This window comes from Entelurus aequoreus, linkage group LG10 (genome assembly GCF_033978785.1).
Source record: "Entelurus aequoreus isolate RoL-2023_Sb linkage group LG10, RoL_Eaeq_v1.1, whole genome shotgun sequence".
Classification (NCBI taxonomy): Eukaryota; Metazoa; Chordata; class Actinopteri; order Syngnathiformes; family Syngnathidae; genus Entelurus; species Entelurus aequoreus.
The window spans coordinates 9866949-9890123 of NC_084740.1; the positions used below are offsets into that span (position 1 = coordinate 9866949).

General features: G+C 40.7%; 1 protein-coding gene across 3 annotated transcripts in view; it reads right to left on the reverse strand.

The window, feature by feature from the left end:
• Positions 1 to 604: 604 nt before the first annotated feature.
• Positions 605 to 23175, reverse strand: part of LOC133658222 (neprilysin-like) — a 160044-nt gene continuing 137473 nt past the window's right edge. For all 3 annotated transcript variants that reach the window (XM_062060006.1, XM_062060004.1, XM_062060005.1), the window contains 7 exons: positions 19301 to 19359; positions 19086 to 19205; positions 18855 to 18988; positions 18533 to 18598; positions 16369 to 16464; positions 6014 to 6087; positions 605 to 3373 (listed from right to left, as the gene is read on the reverse strand). In XM_062060006.1, coding sequence (XP_061915990.1) covers positions 3274 to 3373; positions 6014 to 6087; positions 16369 to 16464; positions 18533 to 18598; positions 18855 to 18988; positions 19086 to 19205; positions 19301 to 19359 — 649 coding nt within the window. In that variant the 3' untranslated portion in view covers positions 605 to 3273. The remainder of the gene's footprint in view (positions 3374 to 6013; positions 6088 to 16368; positions 16465 to 18532; positions 18599 to 18854; positions 18989 to 19085; positions 19206 to 19300; positions 19360 to 23175) is intronic.

Sequence of the window (23175 nt, forward strand, 5' to 3'; positions counted from 1 at the left end):
TTTATCATCCTCAATAGCCAGCACCATCCTCAATAGCCAGCACCATCGGCGTGCCATGTTGTAGGAAGCTTATACTTGCACACGTTGAAGACAACAAGGCATACTTGGTCAACAGCCACACACCTTACACTGACGGTGACCGTATAAAACAACTTTAACACTGTTACGTTACAAATATGCGCCACACTGTGAACCCACATCAAAAAAAGAATGACAAACACATTTCTGGAGAACCTCCGCACCGTAACACAACATAAACACAACACAACAAATACCCAGAATCCCATGCAGCCCTAGCTACCACCAAACCCCCCCACACATAAATCCCCCCCTCCCTCCGTGCGTCGGTTGAGGTGGGCGGGGTTTGGTGGTAGCGGGGGTGTATAATGTAGACCGGAAGAGTTAGGGCTGCATGGGATTCTGGGTATTTGTTGTGTTGTGTTTATGTCGTGTTACAGTGTGGATGTTCTCCAGAAATGTGTTTGTCATTCTTTTTTGGTATGGGTTCACAGTGTGGCGCATATTTGTAACGTAACAGTGTTAAAGTTGTTTTATATGGTCACCGTCAGTGTAAGCTGTGTGGCTGTTGAACAAGTATGCCTTGCTGTCTCTAACGTATGCAAGCCAAAGCTGCATTCAACATGTACCCGAGCAAATGCGCTGTTTGAGCATACTGTAGAGGGCGCTAAAAGCAGTGTCATCACACCCTGGAATTCGGTAGTCTCCCGGAAAAATTGTGAAGATTGGCAAGTATGACATTTACATGCGCCATTCATTACAAACTCGCGGGCCGCACTATCATTAAATTTCATATTAAGGTGTGGGCGGGGCGTGTGTCTGAGACCCTTGGTTAAAACATAGCAAAAAAAGCTTTGTATGCAGTGTTATATCATTTAAAATTTTCAAAAGAGTTTTGTGGCTCCCATTGTTTTCTTTAATTTGTGAAATTCGTTAAAATGGCTCTTTGAGTGGTAAAGGTTGCCGACCCCTGGTATAGCATGTTCTATATGTTATAGTTATTTGAATGACTCTTACCATAATATGTTACGGTAACATACCAGGCACGTTCTCAGTTGGTTATTTATGCGTCATATAACGTACACTTATTCAGCCTGTTGTTCACTATTCTTTATTTATTTTAAATTGCCTTCCAAATGTCTATTCTTGGTGTTGGGTTTTATCAAATACATTTCCCCAAAAAATGCGACTTATACTCCAGTGCGACTTATATATGTTTTTTTCCTTTTTTATTATGCATTTTCGGCCGGTGCGACGTATACTCCAGAGCGACTTATAGTCCGAAAAATACTATAACTAGTATATCATGCAAGAGCGCAGATTCCAACCATTGAAATACTTTCTATAGTTCAAGACTTACGCTCATTTGAAAACATCACTGCACATTATAATGGCGGCAACAGTTTTGATGTTAAAGGTCTAAAAAAATGATGTAGAACGTCCGGCGGGCCGGATTGAAAATCTTAATGGGCCGCATGTGGCCCGCGGGCCGCATTTTGCCCAGGTCTGGTTTACACAATGGACTGCCCTTGTATAATGGCATAATGGCAGCTACAGTTTCCATCTTAAAGATTTTGGGGGAATGTCCGGCGGGCCAGATTGAAAAGCTTAACTATAAACGATAAAACACTGAATATTGACAACATATGAATATCATATGCATGCGGCCCCCCCGCGCTTAATTTGCCCAGGTCTGCTCTAACGGGAGATCCACCGAGGAATGGAGCCATATGAATGTATTTCCTACTGTAACTATGATTTTCAACTGCTGTATTGTACCCCATTAGAATGCGCCTCTGATCTACTGTAAGTGCAGCAGACAGGTCATGTAAGGCATTGGCAATTATCAACCGTGACATGTACACAGAGTCTGGCGATTGTCATCTCAATGACTGGTAAGTAGATCTTAAAAAGGCAAAAAGCATCCGCTGGCTTATTTCTTTGAGTGATAATGAACAGCAGACGCACATTGACGCTGGCTCACGTCAAACATAGAGAAGCATTGTGTAAATCCCGAGTAAATACTTTCTGTAAAAATGTACCTAAACTAATGTATGTACAGTCGTGGTCAAAAGTTTACATACACTTGTAAAGAACATAATGGCTGTCTTGAGTTTTCAATAATTTCTAAAACTCTTATTTTTTTGTGATAGAGTGATTGGAGCACATACATACCATTCCTTTACTACTTTTGACAAGCGTTTGGGGTCATTGTCCTGTTGGAACACCCAACTGCGCCGAAGACCCAACATCCGAGCTGATGATTTTAGGTTGTCCTGAAGAATTTGGAGGTAATCCTCTTTTTTCATTGTCCCATTTACTTTCCATAAAGCACCAGTTCCATTGGCAGCAAAACAGGCCCAGAGCATAATACTACCACCACCATGCTTGGCGGTAGGAATGGTGTTCCTGGGATTAAAGGCCTCAACTTTTCTCCTCCAAACATTTTGCTGGGTATTGTGGCCAAACAGCTCAATTTTTGTTTAATCTGACATCACATGGTCAAAGATAAAACCTTCCGGAGGAAAGTTCTGTGGTCAGATGAAACAAAAATTCAACCAGATGCTTGCCAGAAGCTTGTGGATGGCTACCAAAAGCGCCTTATTGCAGTGAAACTTGCCAAGGGACATGTAAACAAATATTAACATTGCTGTATGTATACTTTTGACCCAGCAGAATTGGTCACATTTTCAGTAGACCCATAATAAATTCATAAAAGAACCAAACTTCATGAATGTTTTTTGTGACCAACAATATGTGCTCCAATCACTCTATCACAAAAAAATAATAGTTGTAGAAATGATTGGAAACTCAAGACAGCCATGACATTATGTTCTTTACAAGTGTATGTAAACTTTTGACCACGACTGTGTGCTTGTACATTGAAGACAGTCCCACATACAGTACAGTTGTTCATCCCTCTATGGCTATGTGTGTGAGTGGGTGTTTGGTGTATTTTTCAGCCAGTGGGTTGGATCGCCTCCAACCTCTCAAGTACAGCATTCCTTGGCAGACTCACACATAAGGAACAACTAAAATGAACAAAATATTGTTTGCATTCAGTGAAGACAATAGTGATGCTAACTGGATGAAAGAGTGGTAGATGAACAGTCTGCTGCTTTTCTCTCAGGAAGTACATAGTCCTGCTCAATCCGGGTGAGAGCTCTTACCACTCCCTCCTTGTCGCCCGTCGCCCAACAGTCAAGTAAAGGGGCGGGGGTTTTAGTGTCAGACATTGTCTGAGAGCTTTGCGGATCACCACAGCTGGCACACGTTGTCAGGGACCATGTAGCTGCTCTTGTTGCAGCTGAACGCTTTGGCAAATTCAGGGAAATTCTGAAGAGAGCCCAAGACCCTAAAGGGAATTGTGAAATATTGTGTTAGTGTCAATGACTACGTTTCCACGCGATAAATTACCACGTTTTCCGGACCATAGGGCGCACCGGATTATAAGGCGCACTGCCGATGAGCGGGTGTAGTCAGGTTTATTTTCATACAAAAGGCGCACCGGATTATCAGGCGCATTGAAGGAGTCATTATAATTTTTTTTCTAAATGTAAAACACTTCCTTGTGGTTTACATAACATGTAATGGTGGTTCTTTGGTCAAAATGTTGCAGAGAGTATGTTTTACAGATCATCTTCGAGTCGCTTTCTGACAGTCGCTTCAGGATGTGGGCAGTCTAATTTACGTGGCTCACCTTTGGCAGCGTCTTCTCCCCATCATCTTTGTTGTAGCGGTGTAGCGTGCAAGGACGGGAGTGGAAGAAGTGTCACTAGTGAGCCACGGATGAGGATATGCTGCTCCGTTATTGATTGAAGTAAAGTCTGAATGTCATTAAAACAGTTAGCTCCATCTTTTGACACTCCGTCCACTCCCGTGGAGATGACGGGGAGAAGACGCTGTCGAAGGTGAGCCACGTAAATAAGACCGCCGACAAAAGCGACTTGAAGATGATCTGTAAAACATTATCTATGCAACATTTTGACCAAAGAACCACCATTACATGTTATGTAGACCACAAGGAAGTGTTTTAAATTTAGAAAAAAAATCATAATATGACTCTTTTAATGCGCCCTATAATCCGGTGCGCCTTTTGTATGAAAAAAGACCTGACTAGACCCGCTCATCGGCAGTGCACTTTATAATCCGGTGCACCCTATGTTCCGGAAAATACGGTAATCTATGAAAAATTTTGACCGAAGAACCACCATTACATGTTAAAGGCCTACTGAAATGATTTTTTTTATTTAAACGGGAATAGCAGATCCATTCTATGTGTCATACTTAATCATTTCGTGATATTGCCATATTTTTGCTGAAAGGATTTAATAGAGAAAATCGACGATAAAGTTCGCAACTTTTGCTCGCTGATAAAAAAAAGCCTTGCCTGTACCGGAAGTAGCGTGACGTCACAGGAGCTAGTATTCCTCACAATTCCCCATTGTTTACAATGGAGCGAGAGAGATTCGGACCGAGAAAGTGATGATTACCCCATTAATTTGAGCGAGGATGAAAGATTCGTAGATGAGGAACGTTACAGTGAAGGACTTGAGAGACAGTGATGGACGTATCTTTTTTCGCTCTGACCGTAACTTAGGTACAAGCTGGCTCATTGGATTCCACACTCTCCTTTTTTTATTGTGGATCACGGATTTGTATTTTAAACCACCTCGGATACTATATCCTCTTGAAAATGAGAGTCGAGAACGCAAAATGGACATTCAGTGCCTTTTATCTCCACGACAATATATCGGCGAAATGCTTTAGCTACGAGCTAACATGATAGCATCGTGCTTTAACTGCATATAGAAACAAAAAAATAAAGGATAGAAGGAAGGATAGATAGAAAATCAACAATACTATTAAACCGTGGACATGTAAATACACGGTTAATGCTTTCCAGGCTTGCGAAGGTTAACAATGCTGTGCTAACGACGCCATTGAAGCTAACTTAGCAACTTAGCAACGGGACCTCACAGAGCTATGCTAAAAACATTAGCTCTCCACCTACGCCAGCCAGCCCTCATCTACTCATCAACACCCGTGCTCACCTGCGTTCCAGCGATCGGCAGAAGGACGAAGGACTTCACCCGATGCGTTTGGCGGCCCGGAGACGTAGGAAGTCAAGGTGAGGTCGGCGGCTAGCGCGGCTAGCGCGGCTAGCGCGGCTAGCGCGGCTAGCGCTCCAACAGAGTCCTCCTGGTTGTGTTGCTGTAGTCCGCTGCTAATACACCGATCCCACCTACAACTGTCTTCTTTGCAGCCTTCATTGTTCATTAAACAAATTGCAAAAGATGTCCAAAATACTGTGGAATTATGAAATGAAAACAGAGCTTTTTGTATAGGATTCTACGGGTACCATAACTTCCGTTACTCTGACTTCGTCACGCGCATACGTCATCATACCGCGACGTTTCAGCCGGATATTTCCCGGGAAGTTTTAAAAGTCACTTTATAAGTTAACCCGGCCGTATTGGCATGTGTTGCAATGTTAAGATTTCATCATTGATATATAAACTATCAGACTGCGTGGTCGGTAGTATTAGGTTTCAGTAGGCCTTTAAGTAGACCACAACATACAACCCCCCCTCTTTTCAAGTTGTATCGGGGCACCAACGGTCTTTTCCTTCGGACTTAAAACTCCCTCCATCAATCCGCAGAGCTAACTTATGAATTTAAAGACATTCTAAAGTTTTTTTTTCCAGTTTTCCGTTTGAAAATTCCTTTAAAACAACTCCACCTGTGTTTGTTTCGGATCTGCATCCAATTCAGCAATTACGAGACATTCTTGGTAAAAGTGTCATGTTCGTAACGCAATCTAAGATCATTTATTTGATGCTGTCTGCCATTTAACATTAGCATAGCCATTACAGACATAATATTTCTCATCAATATTTCAGCGGACATCAGCTACAACAAGAACTGAATTCAGCACATGGAAACGTAATCATTTAGACCTTGCACCAGCACCCTTGTTCACACCAAACATTACCTGAATTTTCCTGGACTGTGTTCACTTTCCATGGAATTCTTAGCGTCTTCTGGGCGTTGTGTTCCACACCACACCTGAAACAGACACATACAGTATGTACTGTATATGGCCTGGTCAAATTTTACATTCCCTTTGTAATAAAATGTAATTATTCACTCATCTAAAAAAATATCTTATCATCCCTTTACCACTTGTACAAAACCCAAACCCGGTGAAGTTGGCACGTTGTGTAATTCGTAAATAAAAACAGAAAACAATGATTTGCAAATCCTTTTCAACTTATATTCAATTGAATAGACTGCAAAGACAAGATATTAATGTTCAAACTGGGAAACTTAATTTTTTGGGGCAATTAATCATTAACTTAGAATTGAATGGCAGCAACACATTGCAAAAAAGTTGGCACAGGGGCATTTTTACTACTGGTTACATGACCTTTCCTTTTAACAACACTCAGTAAACGTTTGGGAACTGACGAGACCAATTTTTGAAGCTTTTCAGGTGGAATTATTTCCCATTCTTGCTTGATGTACATCTTAACATTGTCTTGCTGAAATAAGCAGGGGCGTCCATGATAACGTTGCTTGGATGGCAACATATGTTGCTCCAAAACCTGTATGTACCTTTCAGTATTAATAGTGCCTTCACAGATGTGTAAGTTACCCATGCTTTGGGCACTAATACTAATACCCCATACCATCACAGATGCTGGCTTTTGAACTTTGCGCCTATAACAATCCGGATGGTTCTTTTCCTCTTTGGTCCGGAGGACACAACGTCCGCAATTTCCAAAAACAATTTGAGATGTGGACTTGTCAGACCACAGAACACTTTTCCACTTTGCATCAGTCCATCTTAGATGAGCTCAGGCCCAGCGAAGCCGGCGGCGTTTCTGGGTGTTGTTGATGAATGGCTTTTGCTTTGCATAGTAGAGTTTTAACTTGCACTTACAGATGTAGCGACAAACTGTAGTTACTGACAGTGGTTTTCTGAAGTGTTCCTGAGCCCATGTGGTGATATCCTTTACACAGTGATATCGCTTTCTGATGCAGTCCCGCCTGAGGGATCGAAGGTCCGTAATATCATCGCTTACGTGCAGCGATTTCCCCAGATTCTCTGAACCATTTGATGATATTACAGACTGTAGATGGTGAAATCCCTAAATTCCTTGCTATTGCTCGTTGAGAAATGTTGTTCTTAAACTGTTTGACAATTTGCTCACGCATTTGTTCACAAAAAGGTGACCCTCTCCCCATCCTTGTTTGTGATTTACTGAGCATTTAATGGAAGCTGCAAATGAGAAGTTATTTTTCGTTATTATTACGTTTGACAACATCTTTAATGTCAAATATGTTTATTTTAACTGAAGAATAAAAACACTGTATACAGTATTTTAAAACATTTGGCATTCATCTAACTCCATATTATTCAGTGTGCCATATGATATGCATAGCAAAACCCTTTTAAAAAACAAACAATATGGTACATGGTGGCATTTGGCCTTTAAGTGGTACAAAAGAAAACACAAGTGAAATAAATAAAATAAAGTATCCTTTATCTATATTTTTTTTATCAACCATCACAACATTTGTCTTAACAAAATGGCCTAATTCTTAAATGAAATGTAACCTTAAATAGAACTTCACACACAATAGTCAATATTTACAAAACTGAAAAGTAGTAGTCTTATGAATAATACAAAAACATTCTTAACAAACTAGTTTTTGTCAACGATAATAGTAACTAGAAAATTGTACAATCAGAAAACAGAGACTAAAAATAACTACAACCAATTGGTGAAAATAAGTACAGCCTGCTTAGCAGCCTAATGTATAATAAATTCCCGCGGAAATGATTGATGGGCCTGCTATCTGTGCCCTGGACCTCTGGCGGGGGTCGCCGGAAGCCGCCGTACTTTTAAGATGGTGCCGAGTGTCTGAATCCGAGAGTTTTAGGTGTAACTGTACAAAATGAGCTGCACAGCTAGCCTAAAACGTTAGCGCGCTTACATTAAAATGCTAACATTTAGCATGTGTGCAATGTTCGCATGATAACAGTTAGCATGTGTCATATACCAAGTTATAGAGAAAATAGAGAGACAAGTGTAAAATTAGACGGAAAAACTTAGCATGTTTAAGTTAGCTTCCCAGCATGCTATCGTTTGCATGCTAACAGTGAACAAATGTCACATACCAAGTTATATGACTCTGGTGTAAACGGTTGCAAAACTAGCTCAAAAAGTTAGCATGCTAACAGTTAGGTTGTGTCACTTAACATGCAAGCAGCCCATTCACTGCTGCTTAGCAGCATGTCAATGGGCGCTTGCATTGCAACAGGCCCATAATAATAATAATAATAATAATAATGGATTCAATTTTTATAGAGTTTTTCTATACACTAGACTAGTGTTGTCCCGATACCAATATTTTGGTACTGTTACCAAAATTATTTCGATTCTCTTCTAAATAAAGGGGAACACAAAAAATTGCATTATTGGCTTTGTTTTAACTAAAAAATCTTACGGTACATTAAACATATGTTTCTTATTGCAAGTTTTGCCTTAAATAAAACAGTGAACATACAAGACAACTTCTCTTTTAGTAGTAAGTAAACAAACAAAGGCTCCTAATTTAGCTGCTGACGTATGCAGTAACATATTGTGTCATTTATCACTCTATTATTCTGTCAAAATTATTAAGGACAAGTGGTAGAAAATGAATTATTAATCGACATGTTTATTTACTGTTAAAATCGGCTTACATTCTCTTTTAACATGTTCTATCTACACTTCTGTTAAAATGTAATAATCACTTATTCTTCTGTTGTTTGGATACTTTACATTAGTTTAGGATGATACCACACATTTGGGTATCAATCCGATGCCAAGTTGTTATTCTTGAGTATATAAACATAATATCAATTAAAAAATTCAGGTGTGCTGGAGAGGAGGCTACGCCGGATAGTCGAACCTCGGATTCAGGAGGAACAGTGTGGTTTTCGTCCTGGTCGTGGAACTGTGGACCAGCTCTATACTCTCGGCAGGGTCCTTGAGGGTGCATGGGAGTTTGCCCAACCAGTCTACATGTGTTTTGTGGACTTGGAGAAGGCATTCGACCGTGTCCCTCGGGAAGTCCTGTGGGGAGTGCTCAGAGAGTATGGGGTATCGGACTGTCTGATTGTGGCGGTCCGCTCCCTGTATGATCAGTGCCAGAGTTTGGTCCGCATTGCCGGCAGTAAGTCGGACACGTTTCCAGTGAGAGTTGGACTCCGCCAAGGCTGCCCTTTGTCACCGATTCTGTTCATAACTTTTATGGACAGAATTTCTAGGCGCAGTCAAGGCGTTGAGGGGATCTGGTTTGGTGGCTGCAGGATTAGGTCTCTGCTTTTTGCAGATGATGTGGTCCTCTCCATCTGGCCAGGATCTTCAGCTCTCGCTGGATCGGTTCGCAGCTGAGTGTGAAGCGACTGGGATGAGAATCAGCACCTCCAAGTCCGAATCCATGGTTCTCGCCCGGAAAAGGGTGGAGTGCCATCTCCGCGTTGCGGAGGAGACCCTGCCCCAAGTGGAGGAGTTCAAGTACCTCGGAGTCTTGTTCACGAGTGAGGGAAGAGTGGATCGTGAGATCGACAGGCGGATCGGTGCGGCGTCTTCAGTAATGCGGACGCTGTATCGATCCGTTGTGGTGAAGAAGGAGCTGAGCCGGAAGGCAAAGCTCTCAATTTACCGGTCGATCTACGTTCCCATCCTCACCTATGGTCATGAGCTTTGGGTTATGACCGAAAGGACAAGATCACGGGTACAAGCGGCCGAAATGAGTTTCCTAAGCCGGGTGGCGGGGCTCTCCCTTAGAGATAGGGTGAGAAGCTCTGCCCTCCGGGGGGAGCTCAAAGTAAAGCCACTGCTCCTCCACATCGAGAGGAGCCAGATGAGGTGGTTCGGGCATCTGGTCAGGATGCCACCCGAACGCCTCCCTAGGGAGGTGTTTAGGGCACGTCCGACCGGTAGGAGGCCACGGGGAAGACCCAGGACACGCTGGGAAGACAATGTCTCCCGGCTGGGAGTATTGTTATGCTCCGCCTCTGACTAAGCAGGAATATAACGGAGTTACGTTGCATGGCTTCATCATAATTTGTTTATGAGTGTGGTAAGCAGCAAATACACATACTAACTTACAGTCGGTGTCATGATGACTCACCGGCTGATGCTTTCAAAAATAAAAGGTGCCCTCTTTACTGTTCACATATTACGGCGTGGAACAATTCCACACATTTATCTGATTGGCTCTACATGGTTGCTATTCCTCATTCGCCACTCTCTCATATTTGACGCTATTAAAGAGCCGTGATTGGATGTACTCCGAATTTGGCCCAACCATCGATAAGATTAAATTCAATATGATTGGATTTTGTGTATGTCGACACGGGTTTATTGAGGGCTGGCGGGCGTGGGGGGTCGAGTGTACTACTGCCGATAATTTTATCATCCCCACCTTTGCTCTCCGCATGCAGAGAATAAGTGCCGAATCCAGACACTTTGCGCTTCATTTACCCAAACTGTATAGCAACGCGCCATTTCCCATTCTCAGTAATGGCAACGGCATTGCAACGACGGCAACAGTAATCAATCAATTACTTGTTAGTAAAAGAAACAACGGTATACTCGTAACGCCTTTATTACCAACACTGGTAGTAAAATTGCCTTCTTCATAGAATTAGGTTGTTAGCTACAGTATGGCCATGATTTACTAAGATCCAAATAACACGTGCGAAACGGCATAAGCAATCTTTAAAATAGCGTGTAATAGGGTTACCAATATTTTGGTACCGGAACCAACATGTATTTTTTGTACTTTTCTACATAAAGGGGACCACAAAAAAAATTGCATTATTGGCTTTATTTTAACAAAAAATCTTAGGGTACATTAAACATATGTTTCTTATTGCAATTAAGTCCTTCAATAAAATAGTGAACATACTAGACAACTTGTCTTTTTAGTAGTAAGTAAACAAAGAAAGGCTCCTAATTAGTCTGCTGACGTATGCAGTAACGTATTGTGTCATTGCTCATTCGATAATTTTGTCAAAAGTATAAAGGACAAGCTGTAAAAATGAATTATTAATCCACTTGTTCATTTACTGTTAATATCTGCTGACTTTCTCTTTTTACATGTTCTATCTACACTTCTGTTAAAATGTAATAATCACTTACTCTTCTGTTTGGATATTTTACATTAGTTTTGGATGATACCACACATTTAGGTATCGATCCGATACCAACTAGTTACAGGATCATACAAACCCTGTTTCCATATGAGTTGGGAAATTGTGTTAGATGTAAATATAAACGGAATACAGTGATTTGCAAATCCTTTTCAACCCATATTCAATTGAATGCACTACAAAGACAAGATATTTGATGTTCAAACTCATAAACTTAATTTTTTTTTTGAAAATAATAATTAACTTAGGATTTCATGGCTGCAACACGTGCCAAAGTAGTTGGGAAAGGGCATGTTCACCCCTGTGTTACATGGCCTTTCCTTTTAACAACACTCAGTAAACGTTTGGGAACTGAGGAGACACATTTTTTAAGCTTCTCAGGTGGAATTCTTTCCCATTCTTGCTTGATGTACAGCTTAAGTGGTTCAACAGTCCGGGGGTCTCCGTTGTGGTATTTTAGGCTTCATAATGTGCCACACATTTTCAATGGGAGACAGGTCTGGACTACAGGCAGGCCAGTCTAGTACCCGCACTCTTTTACTATAAAGCCACGTTGATGTAACACGTGGCTTGGCATTGTCTTGCTGAAATAAGCAGGGGCGTCCATGGTAACGTTGCTTGGATGGCAACATATGTTGCTCCAAAACCTGTATGTACCTTTCAGCATTAATGGCGCCTTCACAGATGTGTAAGTTACCCATGTCTTGGGCACTAACACACCCCCATACCGTCACAGATGCTGGCTTTTCAACTTTGCGCCTATAACAATCCGGATGGTTCTTTTCCTTTTTGGTCCGGAGGAAACGACGTCCGCAGTTTCCAAAAGCAATTTGAAATGTGGACTCGTCAGACCACAGAACACTTTTCCACTTTGTATCAGTCCATCTTAGATGAGCTCAGGCCCAGCGAAGCTGACGGCGTTTCTGGGTGTTGTTGATAAACGGTTTTCGCCTTGAATAGGAGAGTTTTAACTTGCACTTACAGATGTAGCGACCAACTGTAGTTACTGACAGTGGGTTTCTGAAGTGGTGATATCCTTTACACACAGATGTCGCTTGTTGATGCAGTACAGCCTGAGGGATCGAAGGTCACGGGCTTAGCTGCTTACGTGCAGATTCTCTGAACCCTTTGATGATATTAAGGACCGTAGATGGTGAAATCCCTAAATTCCTTGCAATAGCTGGTTGAGAAAGGTTTTTCTTAAACTGTTCAACAACTTGCTCACGCATTTGGTGACCCTCGCCCCATCCTTGTTTGTGAATGACTGAGCATTTCATGGAATCTACTTTTATACCCAATCATGGCACCCACCTGTTCCCAATGTGCCTGTTCACCTGTGGGATGTTCCAAATAAGTGTTTGATGAGCATTCCTCAACTTTATCAGTATTTATTGCCACCTTTCCCAACTTCTTCGTCACGTGCTGCTGGCATCAAATTCTAAAGTTAATGATTATTTGCAAAAAAAAAATGTTTATCAGTTTGAACATCAAATATGTTGTCTTTGTAGCATATTCAACTGAATATGGGTGGAAAATGATTTGCAAATCATTGTATTCCGTTTATATTTACATCTAACACAATTTCCCAACTCATATGGAAACGGGGTTTGTACATTGGTCATATTCAAAGTCCTCATGTGTCCAGGGACGTATTTCCTGAGTTTATAAACATAATATGAATTTTTAAAAAAGGAAACAAGATTTTGTGACGATAAAAATATAGATGTAGTCATAGTAGTATCGACTAGATACGCTCCTGTACTTGGTATCACTACAGTGGATGTCAGGTGTAGATCCACCCATGGCATTTGTTTACTTTCAGTTGTGATAGCTTTTGTTAGCGGTGACGCCGGTGAGCTATTGCATAGTGTAGAGAAGCATGTTCAGCTATTCCTCGTCCTGCAGGGATGATACTTGTAAGAAACGTACTTTATTTGTCGCCATGGAGGCGAGGATTAGTGATTTAGAAGTAGCTAAAACACTGCCGACTGCAAATGGATGTTAGCCGATAACTAGCTAGCCATGTCTTAAAGCACCTCTTTCTGAGGGCATTTCAGTGTTATAACTTCACCTTTACCGTCAGTTTTTAAGTCAAAATGCATCCGTTCTCCCTTTTCTGTCTACACACTGTGTCTGCTTGTAAGTACTCCGTGTGTGTGTGCACTGCCGAACATGCTCCTCTGCTCGTAAAACCAGCAATGTCACAATGTGACGGCGCGCCGTCATGCCCGTTTAATTAAAAAAATAAAATAAATACAACTGGGAACCCATCCATTTTCTACCGCTTGTCCGTTTCGGGGTCGCAGGGGGTGCTGGAGCCTATCTCAGCTGCATTCGGACAGAAGGCGGGGTACACCCTGGACAAGTCGCCACCTCATTGCAGGGCCAACACAGAGACAGAACCAGTACTTTTCAAACAGAGTATAGTACCGATTTTGATTTATATTCATTAGTACCGCGATACTATACTAGTACCGGTATACCGTACAACCCTAGCGTGTACTACTAGTGAGCACGTCGCGTGTGATTTACTAAGACTGCGTGTGCAATTGAAAAGCGTTGCAGACCGCCTTATTGAAATTAGGATTTTGTGTGTACAAATTGCGAGGCATCACCACATTCATGTTTTCATGCTACTACATGTGGCATTATGTAATGTTTTCAAACATGCAAGCGACATGTACCACTTTTTATGGGCATTTTAGAAGCAGTCGTGCAGTGCATCCACATTGGCATGTGGCTCACCTTCGACAGCCTCTTTTCTCCGCCATCTTTGTTGTAGCGGTGTAGCGTGCAAGGACGGGAGTGGAAGAAGTGTCAAAAGATGGAGCTAACTGTTTTAATGACATTCAGACTTTACTTCAATCAGTAACGGAGCAGCATCTCCTCATCCGTGGCTCACTAGTGCAACAACAACGTCGGAAATGTGTCCTGTGAAAAACCGTCCGACCGGAACCCTCTAATACAGACCTGGGCATTGTACGGCCCGCGGGCCGCATCCGGCCCTTTGCGCATCCCTGTCCGGCCCGCGTGAGGCCAATCATAAATTACAAAATAAATTTAAAAAAGTATCTATGTCGAGTGTGCAATACAACAGTGCTGCTTTTGTTTTGAAAAGCGTTATTTGTATTACTTCCGTGTGGACGTATGCGCGTGTGCGATTGTGAGTGAATTGAACGGCGCAATTACAAATTACAAAATAAAGTTTAAAAAACATCTATGTCGTGCGCGCAATACAACTGTGCTGCTTTTATTTTGAAATGTGTTATTTATGCCGTATGTCCGGAGGGAACCTGTGAGTGAAGGTGCATAGAGACAAGTGATGAGACGCTAAAAAAAGAAAAGTTGATGAGGAATGGCGTGTTTCCAACAAGAGATGGACTGCCAAGTATTTCTTTACATAAATTAATGGTAAAGCCGTGTGCTTAATGTGTGGTACACAGGTTGCTGTGTTTAAATATCATTTTAATCGCCACTACACGAAGAAACACGAGGGAAAATACCGGGATGTGTCTGATGAAGCGCGCGCAAGGGAGGCTGATGCGTTGATGGTAAAACTGCAAACCCAACAAGGACTTTGTGCCATATTTCACACCCCCAGAGATGCAGCCGTCAGGACAAGTTTCGTCATTTCTCACAAAAGCGCCAGAAAAAGGAAGGCGTTTTCTGACGGAGAGTTTATTAAGGAGTGCTTATTGGACTTTGTTGCGCTGATAATGCCCGGAGACAGGACTGTTTTTCGCTAACTTTGGATGAGAGCTCTGATGCAGTCAATTAAAGAGACAACCACAGGTAATGACTTGTTCACAGAGGTAAATGCGTGTTGGGACAAGCTGGCAGGTGTGACAATCCAATCCACTTTATTTATATAGCACATTTAAACAACAAAATGTTTCCAAAGTGCTGCACAACAATATTACAAACAATATTCAAATATTATCCTTAGCTCCACCAATGACTGAATAAAAAGAAAAAAACAATTACATATAAAACCAATATAAAAAACAATATAGAATAGATATGATTAAAAACTATTTTTAACAACAGATGGTTGTCCAAATCTGATGGGGAAAAATGTTGGATAATGCAGGATAAAGTGACCTTAAAAAGCAATCTGCTTTTGTATAAAGTTAAGTTAGGTTAAATGAAATTATTATTATTATTATTATTATTAATTATTATCATCATTATTATTTATCTTATGGTATATCAAAAATAATATTGAGCAAAATTTAATTGAAATATTGTCGTGTGGCCCTCCAGCAGTGCTCGGGTTGCTTATGCGGCCCCCGGTGAAAATTAATTGCCCACCCCTGCTCTAATAACTAAAGTTCCTTGGGTGAATCATGTAAACTCACTACATCGGTAAGTTTTTAGCGCTTCCATAGCGAGATATAAGTTACAACTTTACACTACTTTATATTAGAAATGGCAACAGCAGAGGGTGAATGTCCCATAACAAGAAGATAGAGAAAAAGACGAAGCTTATCGACTACGGTGTCGAAACGGACTACAGTGGCGGACGTGCGCAAATTTTCAGGACTTATGCAGATCTCAAATACACATCAGCAGGTACCATAAGGTAAGAAAAGTTGGTTTTGCATAATATTGTGAAACAAAACACCAAATAATATGTCTGCTAATGGGTGCCATTTTGCGGTCCTTACACACACACCATAGTAAAACTTGTATCTCTGACTATGGTAGCCGTAATGGGCCGACAATCCATCAAGCGGTGCGGCTTCAAAGTCATACTAAAACATTTTGACTGATTATTGAGTGCCGTGTGTAATGTTCTTCATTTTCAATGGAACATTTAAAGTTTTGGTGTTGTTTACTGGCGTCATATTGCAGTCACGTATCTCTTATGTGTGACTACCATCTACTGGTCACACTTATCATTACACCATGTACCAAATAAAATTGCTTCGAGGTCAGTAAGCCCAACCAGAATTATTCCGTACATTAGGCGCACCGGGTTATAAGGCGCACTGTCGATTTTTGAGGAAATGAAAGGATTTTAAGTGCGCCTTGTAGTCAGAAAAATACAGTATATGCCCTTTACTTTTAGCTGCCCTATTAAAACGTCAAATATTGATTCTTTCACCATTCTACTGTCATCCATCATCCACTACCTGAGCAAAGTTGAGGAAGAAGAGTTGATCGTGGGAAAGGTTCATTCCTGGCAGTCGTGGCTCCTCCCCATGTTTGCTCACATAGTTCTTGTAGGCCTGCAAATAGAAAAAAGTGGTATGTAATGTAACGCTATATTCGTTTAGACAACTAAATTGCCTGATGTCTCCGTTAATTCAAGAAAGACATACAGTCGTGATCAAAAGTTGTAAAGGACATAATGTCATGGCTGTCTTGAGTTTCCAATCATTTCTACAACTCTTATTTTTTTGTGATAGAGTGATTGGAGCACATACTTGTTGGCCACAAAAAACATTCATGAAGTTTGGTTCTTTTATGCATTTATAATCGGTTGGGGACATCTCTGCGCTGCTGACCCGTCTCCGCTTGAGATGGTCTCCTGCTGGCCCCATTATGGACTGGACTCTCACTATTATGTTAGATCTACTATGGACTGGACTGGACTTTCACAATATTATGCGGTCCTCTCCAAGGTTTCTCATAGTCATTGACATCGACGTCCCATTGGGGTTGTGAGTTTTTCCTTGCCCTTGTGTGGGCTCTGGACCGCGGATGTCGTTGTGGCTTGTGCAGTCCTTTGAGAAACTTGTGATTTAGGGCTGTATAAATAAACATTGATTGATTGATTGATTGATGGATAATGGGTCTTCTGAAAATGTGACCATAATCTGCTGGGTCAAAAGTATACATTCATACTGACATCACACGGACAAAGATAAGACCTTCTGAAGGAAAGTTCTGTGCTCAGATGAAACAAAAATGTAGCTGTTTGGCCACAATACCCAGCAATATGTTTGGAGAAGAAAAGGTGAGGCCTTTAATCCCAGGAACACCATCCCTATTGTCAAGCATGGTGGTGGTAGTATTATGCTACGGGCCTGTTTTGCTGCCAATGGAACTAGTGCTTTAAATTGGACACTGAAAAAAGTGGATTACCTCCAAATTCTTCAGGACAACCTAAAATCATCAGCCCGGAGGTTGGGTCTTGGGCAAATTGTTGGGTGTTCCAACAGGACAATGACCCCAAACACACGTCAAAAGTGGTAAAGCAGGGGTGTCAAACTCATTTTAGATCAGGGGCCACCTGGAGAAAAATCTACTCCCAAGTGGGCCGGAATGGTAAAATCACGGCACGATAACTTAAAAATAAAGACAACTTCAGATTGTTTTCTTTGTTTAAAAAAAAAACAAGCACATTCTGAAATTGTACAAATTATAATGTTGTTGGGTCGTTTTTTTTTACACTTACATGTTGCGGTTAGTAGTATTCTATCTTTATTTGTCGTTATTTATATTTTCTGAAGAAATGATGTGATAATGTTCATCAGTCAACTCATAGGTGTTAATTTTCAATCTATCAAGATAAAAAATAATATCAAAATCAAATTACAGGATGTTATTTATGTAGTTTGCTCATATTCCTCGACTGATGCACTAACATCATGTGGTTTATTTTGAACATATGTAGCATCATCTACAAAGATAAAAATAATTGCTATTGCGACATCTAGTGGACACATTTAGAACAACAGTTTCTTTCATTTAAAAATTCCGGCTCATTTTTATACTTAGCAAACTCACCCCGCGGGCCGGATAAAACCTGTTCGCGGGCCTGATCCGGCCCCCGGGCCGTATGTTTGACACCACTGTGGTAGAGGAATGGCTAAATCAGGTTAGAATTAAGGTTTTAGAATGGCCTTCCCAAAGTCCTGACTTAAACGTGTGGACAATGCTGAAGAAACAAGTCCATGTCAGAAAACCAACAAATTTAGCTGAACTGCACCAATTTTGTCAAGAGGAGTGGTCAAAAATTCAACCAGAAGCTTGTGGATGGCTACCAAAAGCGCCTTATTGCAGTGAAACTTGCCAAGGGACATGTAACTAAATATTAACATTACTGTATGTATACTTTTGACCCAGCAGATTTGGTCACATTTTCAGTAGACCCATAATAACTTCATAAAAGAACCAAACTTCATGAATGTTTTTTGTGACCAACAACTATGTGTTCCAATCACTCTTATCACACAAAAATAAGAGTTGTAGAAATTATTGGAAACTCAAGACAGCCATGACATTATGTTCTTTACAAGTGTATGTAAACTTTTGATCGCGACTGCATTACTAAATACGTCTTTGTCATACCTGATAGGCCTGCCGTATTCCACCGTTATCAGCAATGTTCTCACCCAGGGTGAGGTTACCATTTAACTGTAGAAGGGAACAACACAGGTTGTTGTGTTTGAAAATGCAGTATTTCCGCACATACGAGAAAAAGGAGCATAAAAGAAACATTAGGAGAGTGAAGAGAGAGGAGGTGCTGATTTATCTGTCAACACAAAATAGAAAATAATCCTGAAGCAGAGAGGAGGTGAGACAGAGATGAGATGGGTAAAAAAAATGGTGAAATAGAACGTCTGCTGCAGTGTGAGAAAAGCAGGCTGCTTAAAGAATGAACAGAACTTACGTGAAGTCCATTGAGCAGGTCCCATGTGAAGTTGCTGTACTGATCCACGATACACTTGGACAGTTCCAAGAAGTTTTGAGCCGAGTCGGGTGTCCACCAGTCCCTCAGGTCGCCATTCTCGTCATATTTCTTACCTATGAGATAGGTAAAACATTGCGTACGTACAAATGTGCTACAAAAGGTTTGCGTGAATAGAATGCAAAGACTTAGTATGAGTAACGCGGTAACTACCTGTGTTGTCGAAGCCGTGCGTGATCTCATGACCGATGACTGTGCCGATTCCTCCGTAGTTGAGAGATTTGGCCTGGCCTTGACTGAAGAACGGTGGCTGCAGGATACCAGCAGGGAATACTGCAACCACAGGCAAGACAGAAAAGATTGGTTGTAAAGTAAGAAAAACCAAAAATGGACAATGCTGTATGTCGATGTGTGCACATATGAAATACCTATATGGTTTATTCTAGTTGAGTAGAAAGCATTAATGACAGCCGCTCCCGAAACCCACCTGGAAAAAGAGGTCAATTAAACAGTGGGTCTTTGAGGACATTGTACTGCAATTAATGAGTTAATTAGCCTTTTTACCTTAGTATTCACACACTATCCTCACGTGCTAGAAGAAGTCTACTGATATTGCACTTGTGAAGAACATAATGTCATGGCTGTCTTGAGTTTCCAATTATTTCTACAACTCTTATTTTTGTGTGATAGAATGATTGAAGCACGTACTTGTTGGTCACAAAAAACATTCATGAAGTTTGGTTCTTTTATGAATTTATTATGGGTCTACTGAGAATGTGACCAAATCTGCTGGGTCAAAAGTATGCATACAGCAATGTTAATATTTGGTTACATGTCCCTTGGCAAGTTTCACTGCAATAAGGCACTTTTGGTAGCCATCCACAAGCTTCTATCAAGCTTCTGGTTGAATTTTTGACCTTGACAAAATTGGTGCAGTTCAGCTACACTACCGTTCAAAAGTTTGGGGTCACCCAAACAATTTTGTGGAATTGCCTTCATTTCTAAGAACAAGAATAGACTGTCGAGTTTCAGATGAACGTTCTCTTTTTCTGGCCATTTTGAGCGTTTAATTGACCCCACAAATGTGATGCTCCAGAAACTCAATCTGCTCAAAGGAAGGTCAGTTTTGTAGCTTCTGTAACGAGCTAAACTGTTTTCAGATGTGTGAACATGATTGCACAAGGGTTTTCTAATCATCAATTAGCCTTCTGAGCCAATGAGCAAACACATTGTACCATTAGAACACTGGAGTGATAGTTGCTGGAAATGGGCCTCTATACACCTATGTAGATATTGCACCAAAAACCAGACATTTGCAGCTAGAATAGTCATTTACCACATTAGCAATGTATAGAGTGTATTTCTTTAAAGTTAAGACTAGTTTAAAGTTATCTTCATTGAAAAGTACAGTGCTTTTCCTTCAAAAATGAGGACATTTCAATGTGACCCCAAACTTTTGAACGGTAGTGTAAATTTGCTGGTTTTCTGACATGGACTTGTTTCTTCAGCATTGTCCACACGTTTAAGTCAGGACTTTGAGAAGGCCATTCTAAAACCTTAATTCTAGCCTGATTTAGTCATTCCTTTACGACTTTTGATGTGTGTTTGGGGTCATTGTTCTGTTGGAACACCCAACTGTGCCCAAGACCCAACCTACGGGCTGATGATTTTAGGTTGTCCTGAAGAATTTGGAGGTAATCCTCCTTTTTCATTGTCCCATTTACTCCCTGTAAAGCACCAGTTCCATTGGCAGCAAAACAGGCCCAGAGCATTATACTACCACCACCATGCTTGTGGCCAAACAGCAACATTTTTGTTTCGTCTGACATCACATGGACAAAGATAAGCCCTTCTGGAGGAAAGTTCTGTGGTCAGATGAAACAAAAACTGAGCCACGATACATACAAGTATATGCTCCAATCACTCTATCACAAAAAACATAAGAGTTGTAGAAATGATTGGAACCTCAAGACAGCCATGACATTATGTTCTTGTAGGTTTGAGTTTACGTTAACACGTGATTCATTAAAAAAACACATCAGATTATCATAAATGAACAAGGATTAATAACACTACATGTTGAACCTGGAAGTTGGTGCCTGTTACATGGTGCAAAGATGAGTGAGAGAGGCCACTCCGATGGAACTTTAGATAAAACTGAGGTAATTTGTTGGCATTGTAGCGACAAACGTCAAACTGACTGCAAATACATCCATTATTGCTTGTCTCTCCCCCGGCAGGGGATACAACTCACCAAAAATTACGGAGAGGGTCCATGATGATTGGTTGTCTGTGGATATTCTCATTCATCCAGGTCATTGTAATCTCAGGGCATTCAATCGATCGCAACCGGACTGTTTAGTTTGCCTTAGAATACGTTTCGTCTCTCATCCAAGTAGGCTTCATCAGTTCATACTCATAAACTTAGATTGGTCAGATCCAGTAAGATGTAGTCTTAGACTTAGATTGGTCGGATCTAGTCTAGCGGCTGAACTGGAGTATGAACTGATGAAGCCTACTTGGATGAGAGGCGAAACATCTTCTAAGACAAACCAAACAGTCCAGTTGTGATCGATTGAATGCCCTGAGATCAGACCTGGGCAAAATACGGCCCCCGGTTAAGATTTTCAATCTGGCCTGCCGGACGTTCTACATCATTTTTTTAGACCTTTAACATCTAAACTGTCGCCGCCATTATGATGTACAGTGCTGTTTTTAAATGAAGCAAATTTTTACGTGATAATATAACATATTGTAGGTGTTTGTTACACTTTGCATTCATATTTTGCTGTTTTTTTTATATTTCTGTTGTGTTTTGCTTGATTGTAAAAGATACACAACTATCGAGGAGCTGGTCTGAGAAGTAAAAGATGGGCGATGTTCATATGTTAATATTCAGTGTTTCATTGTTCATAGTTAATATTGTAAATCCCACTTTTTTTATTTTCATGTACATTTTGGGTGTCCCATTCAGTAAAGAACTGTAAAATTCCATTCCGTTTTATTTTAGGTGGTCTGTCATCACATTTTTAGAACATTGTGACTTTTGGTATTAGTGTTCCTGAAAAAAAGGGACCCAAACACACATACTGTACAGCAGATTTTTACAGCTAAATGTGTATATATCATTCATACACACATACACATTGCCCCCCCCAGACACTTTTTTCTCTAAATGTGGCCCCCCGAGTCAAAATATTTGCCCAGCTCTGCCTGAGATGATGATTGGTTGGTTTACATATGAAGAGCCACGATTGGCTAAGGTTAGGGCCAATCAGAGGAAAGATCAAACAATGCCAGCAGCGGTGGCAGAAAATTAGCGAGAGTCTTGTTTAAATAACAATGTTTCCTCCAGGGTTTGATCAATAGGCCGGTACTTTTATTTTATAAACATTATTTTCAACATTTTATAAACGTTGTGTTTTGTTGTGGCTAATTGGACAGCCTGTGCAGAGCTGTCTGAGCAAACCACTCAGGGAGGCAATGGGAAAGTGTCAATCCTGCATTGTTAACAATAGTATAAAAGTTACATAGCATTCCAGTCCAGGCATGAAAATATGTTCACTAATATTGATTTCCGTTCATGTAAAGATGGAGTTTGGTTATGTCTTATGTGAGACAAATGCTTTGCACTTGAAATGGTCATTTTGCCTTTGTGGTTTCTGCTAAAACAGTAATTTTAACCTGTGCTGAAAAGTCTACATTCCAATAGAGTATATATGTTGGTGTTTATTTGATATTATTACTGTTCAACTACCTTTGATTTAATGTGTTTCCACTCTCCCCATTGTGTACGTGGTATGAATGTTAAACATCCAGACAGAGGAAATGTTTCCAGTTTGTGTTTATTATGATAAACATTCAAACTGAGCATTTATTCTCTCTGCCTATGTGTTTGGTGGAAGATTGTACATTGAGTTGAGATATATGTAGTGTTGATATAGCGACCTACTTTTGCCGTGTAGATTGTAATTTAGCTTTCTACAATTCTCTGGCTATAGTTTCCCCTGTAGCTTAGCTTCATTTAATTGAGAGTAACTTGTAGCTTAGCTTACTACATTTTCCAAGTAACTTGCCCATCACTGATTATCTTATCTATTAGTGTACTTGTTTTGCTTTATTATTGCAAATACTTTGAAAATGTGCACTTACCCTTAATTCTTATTCTACTAACTGTCACCAGGTTTTAAGCAAATCTATGACTTGCAGTTAAGTACAACGTTTAAAAAACATTCCTGGATTACATTTTAACAACACAATTGCATTTGTGTCCAAATATTGGGTTAATTTCTTAAGCAAATTG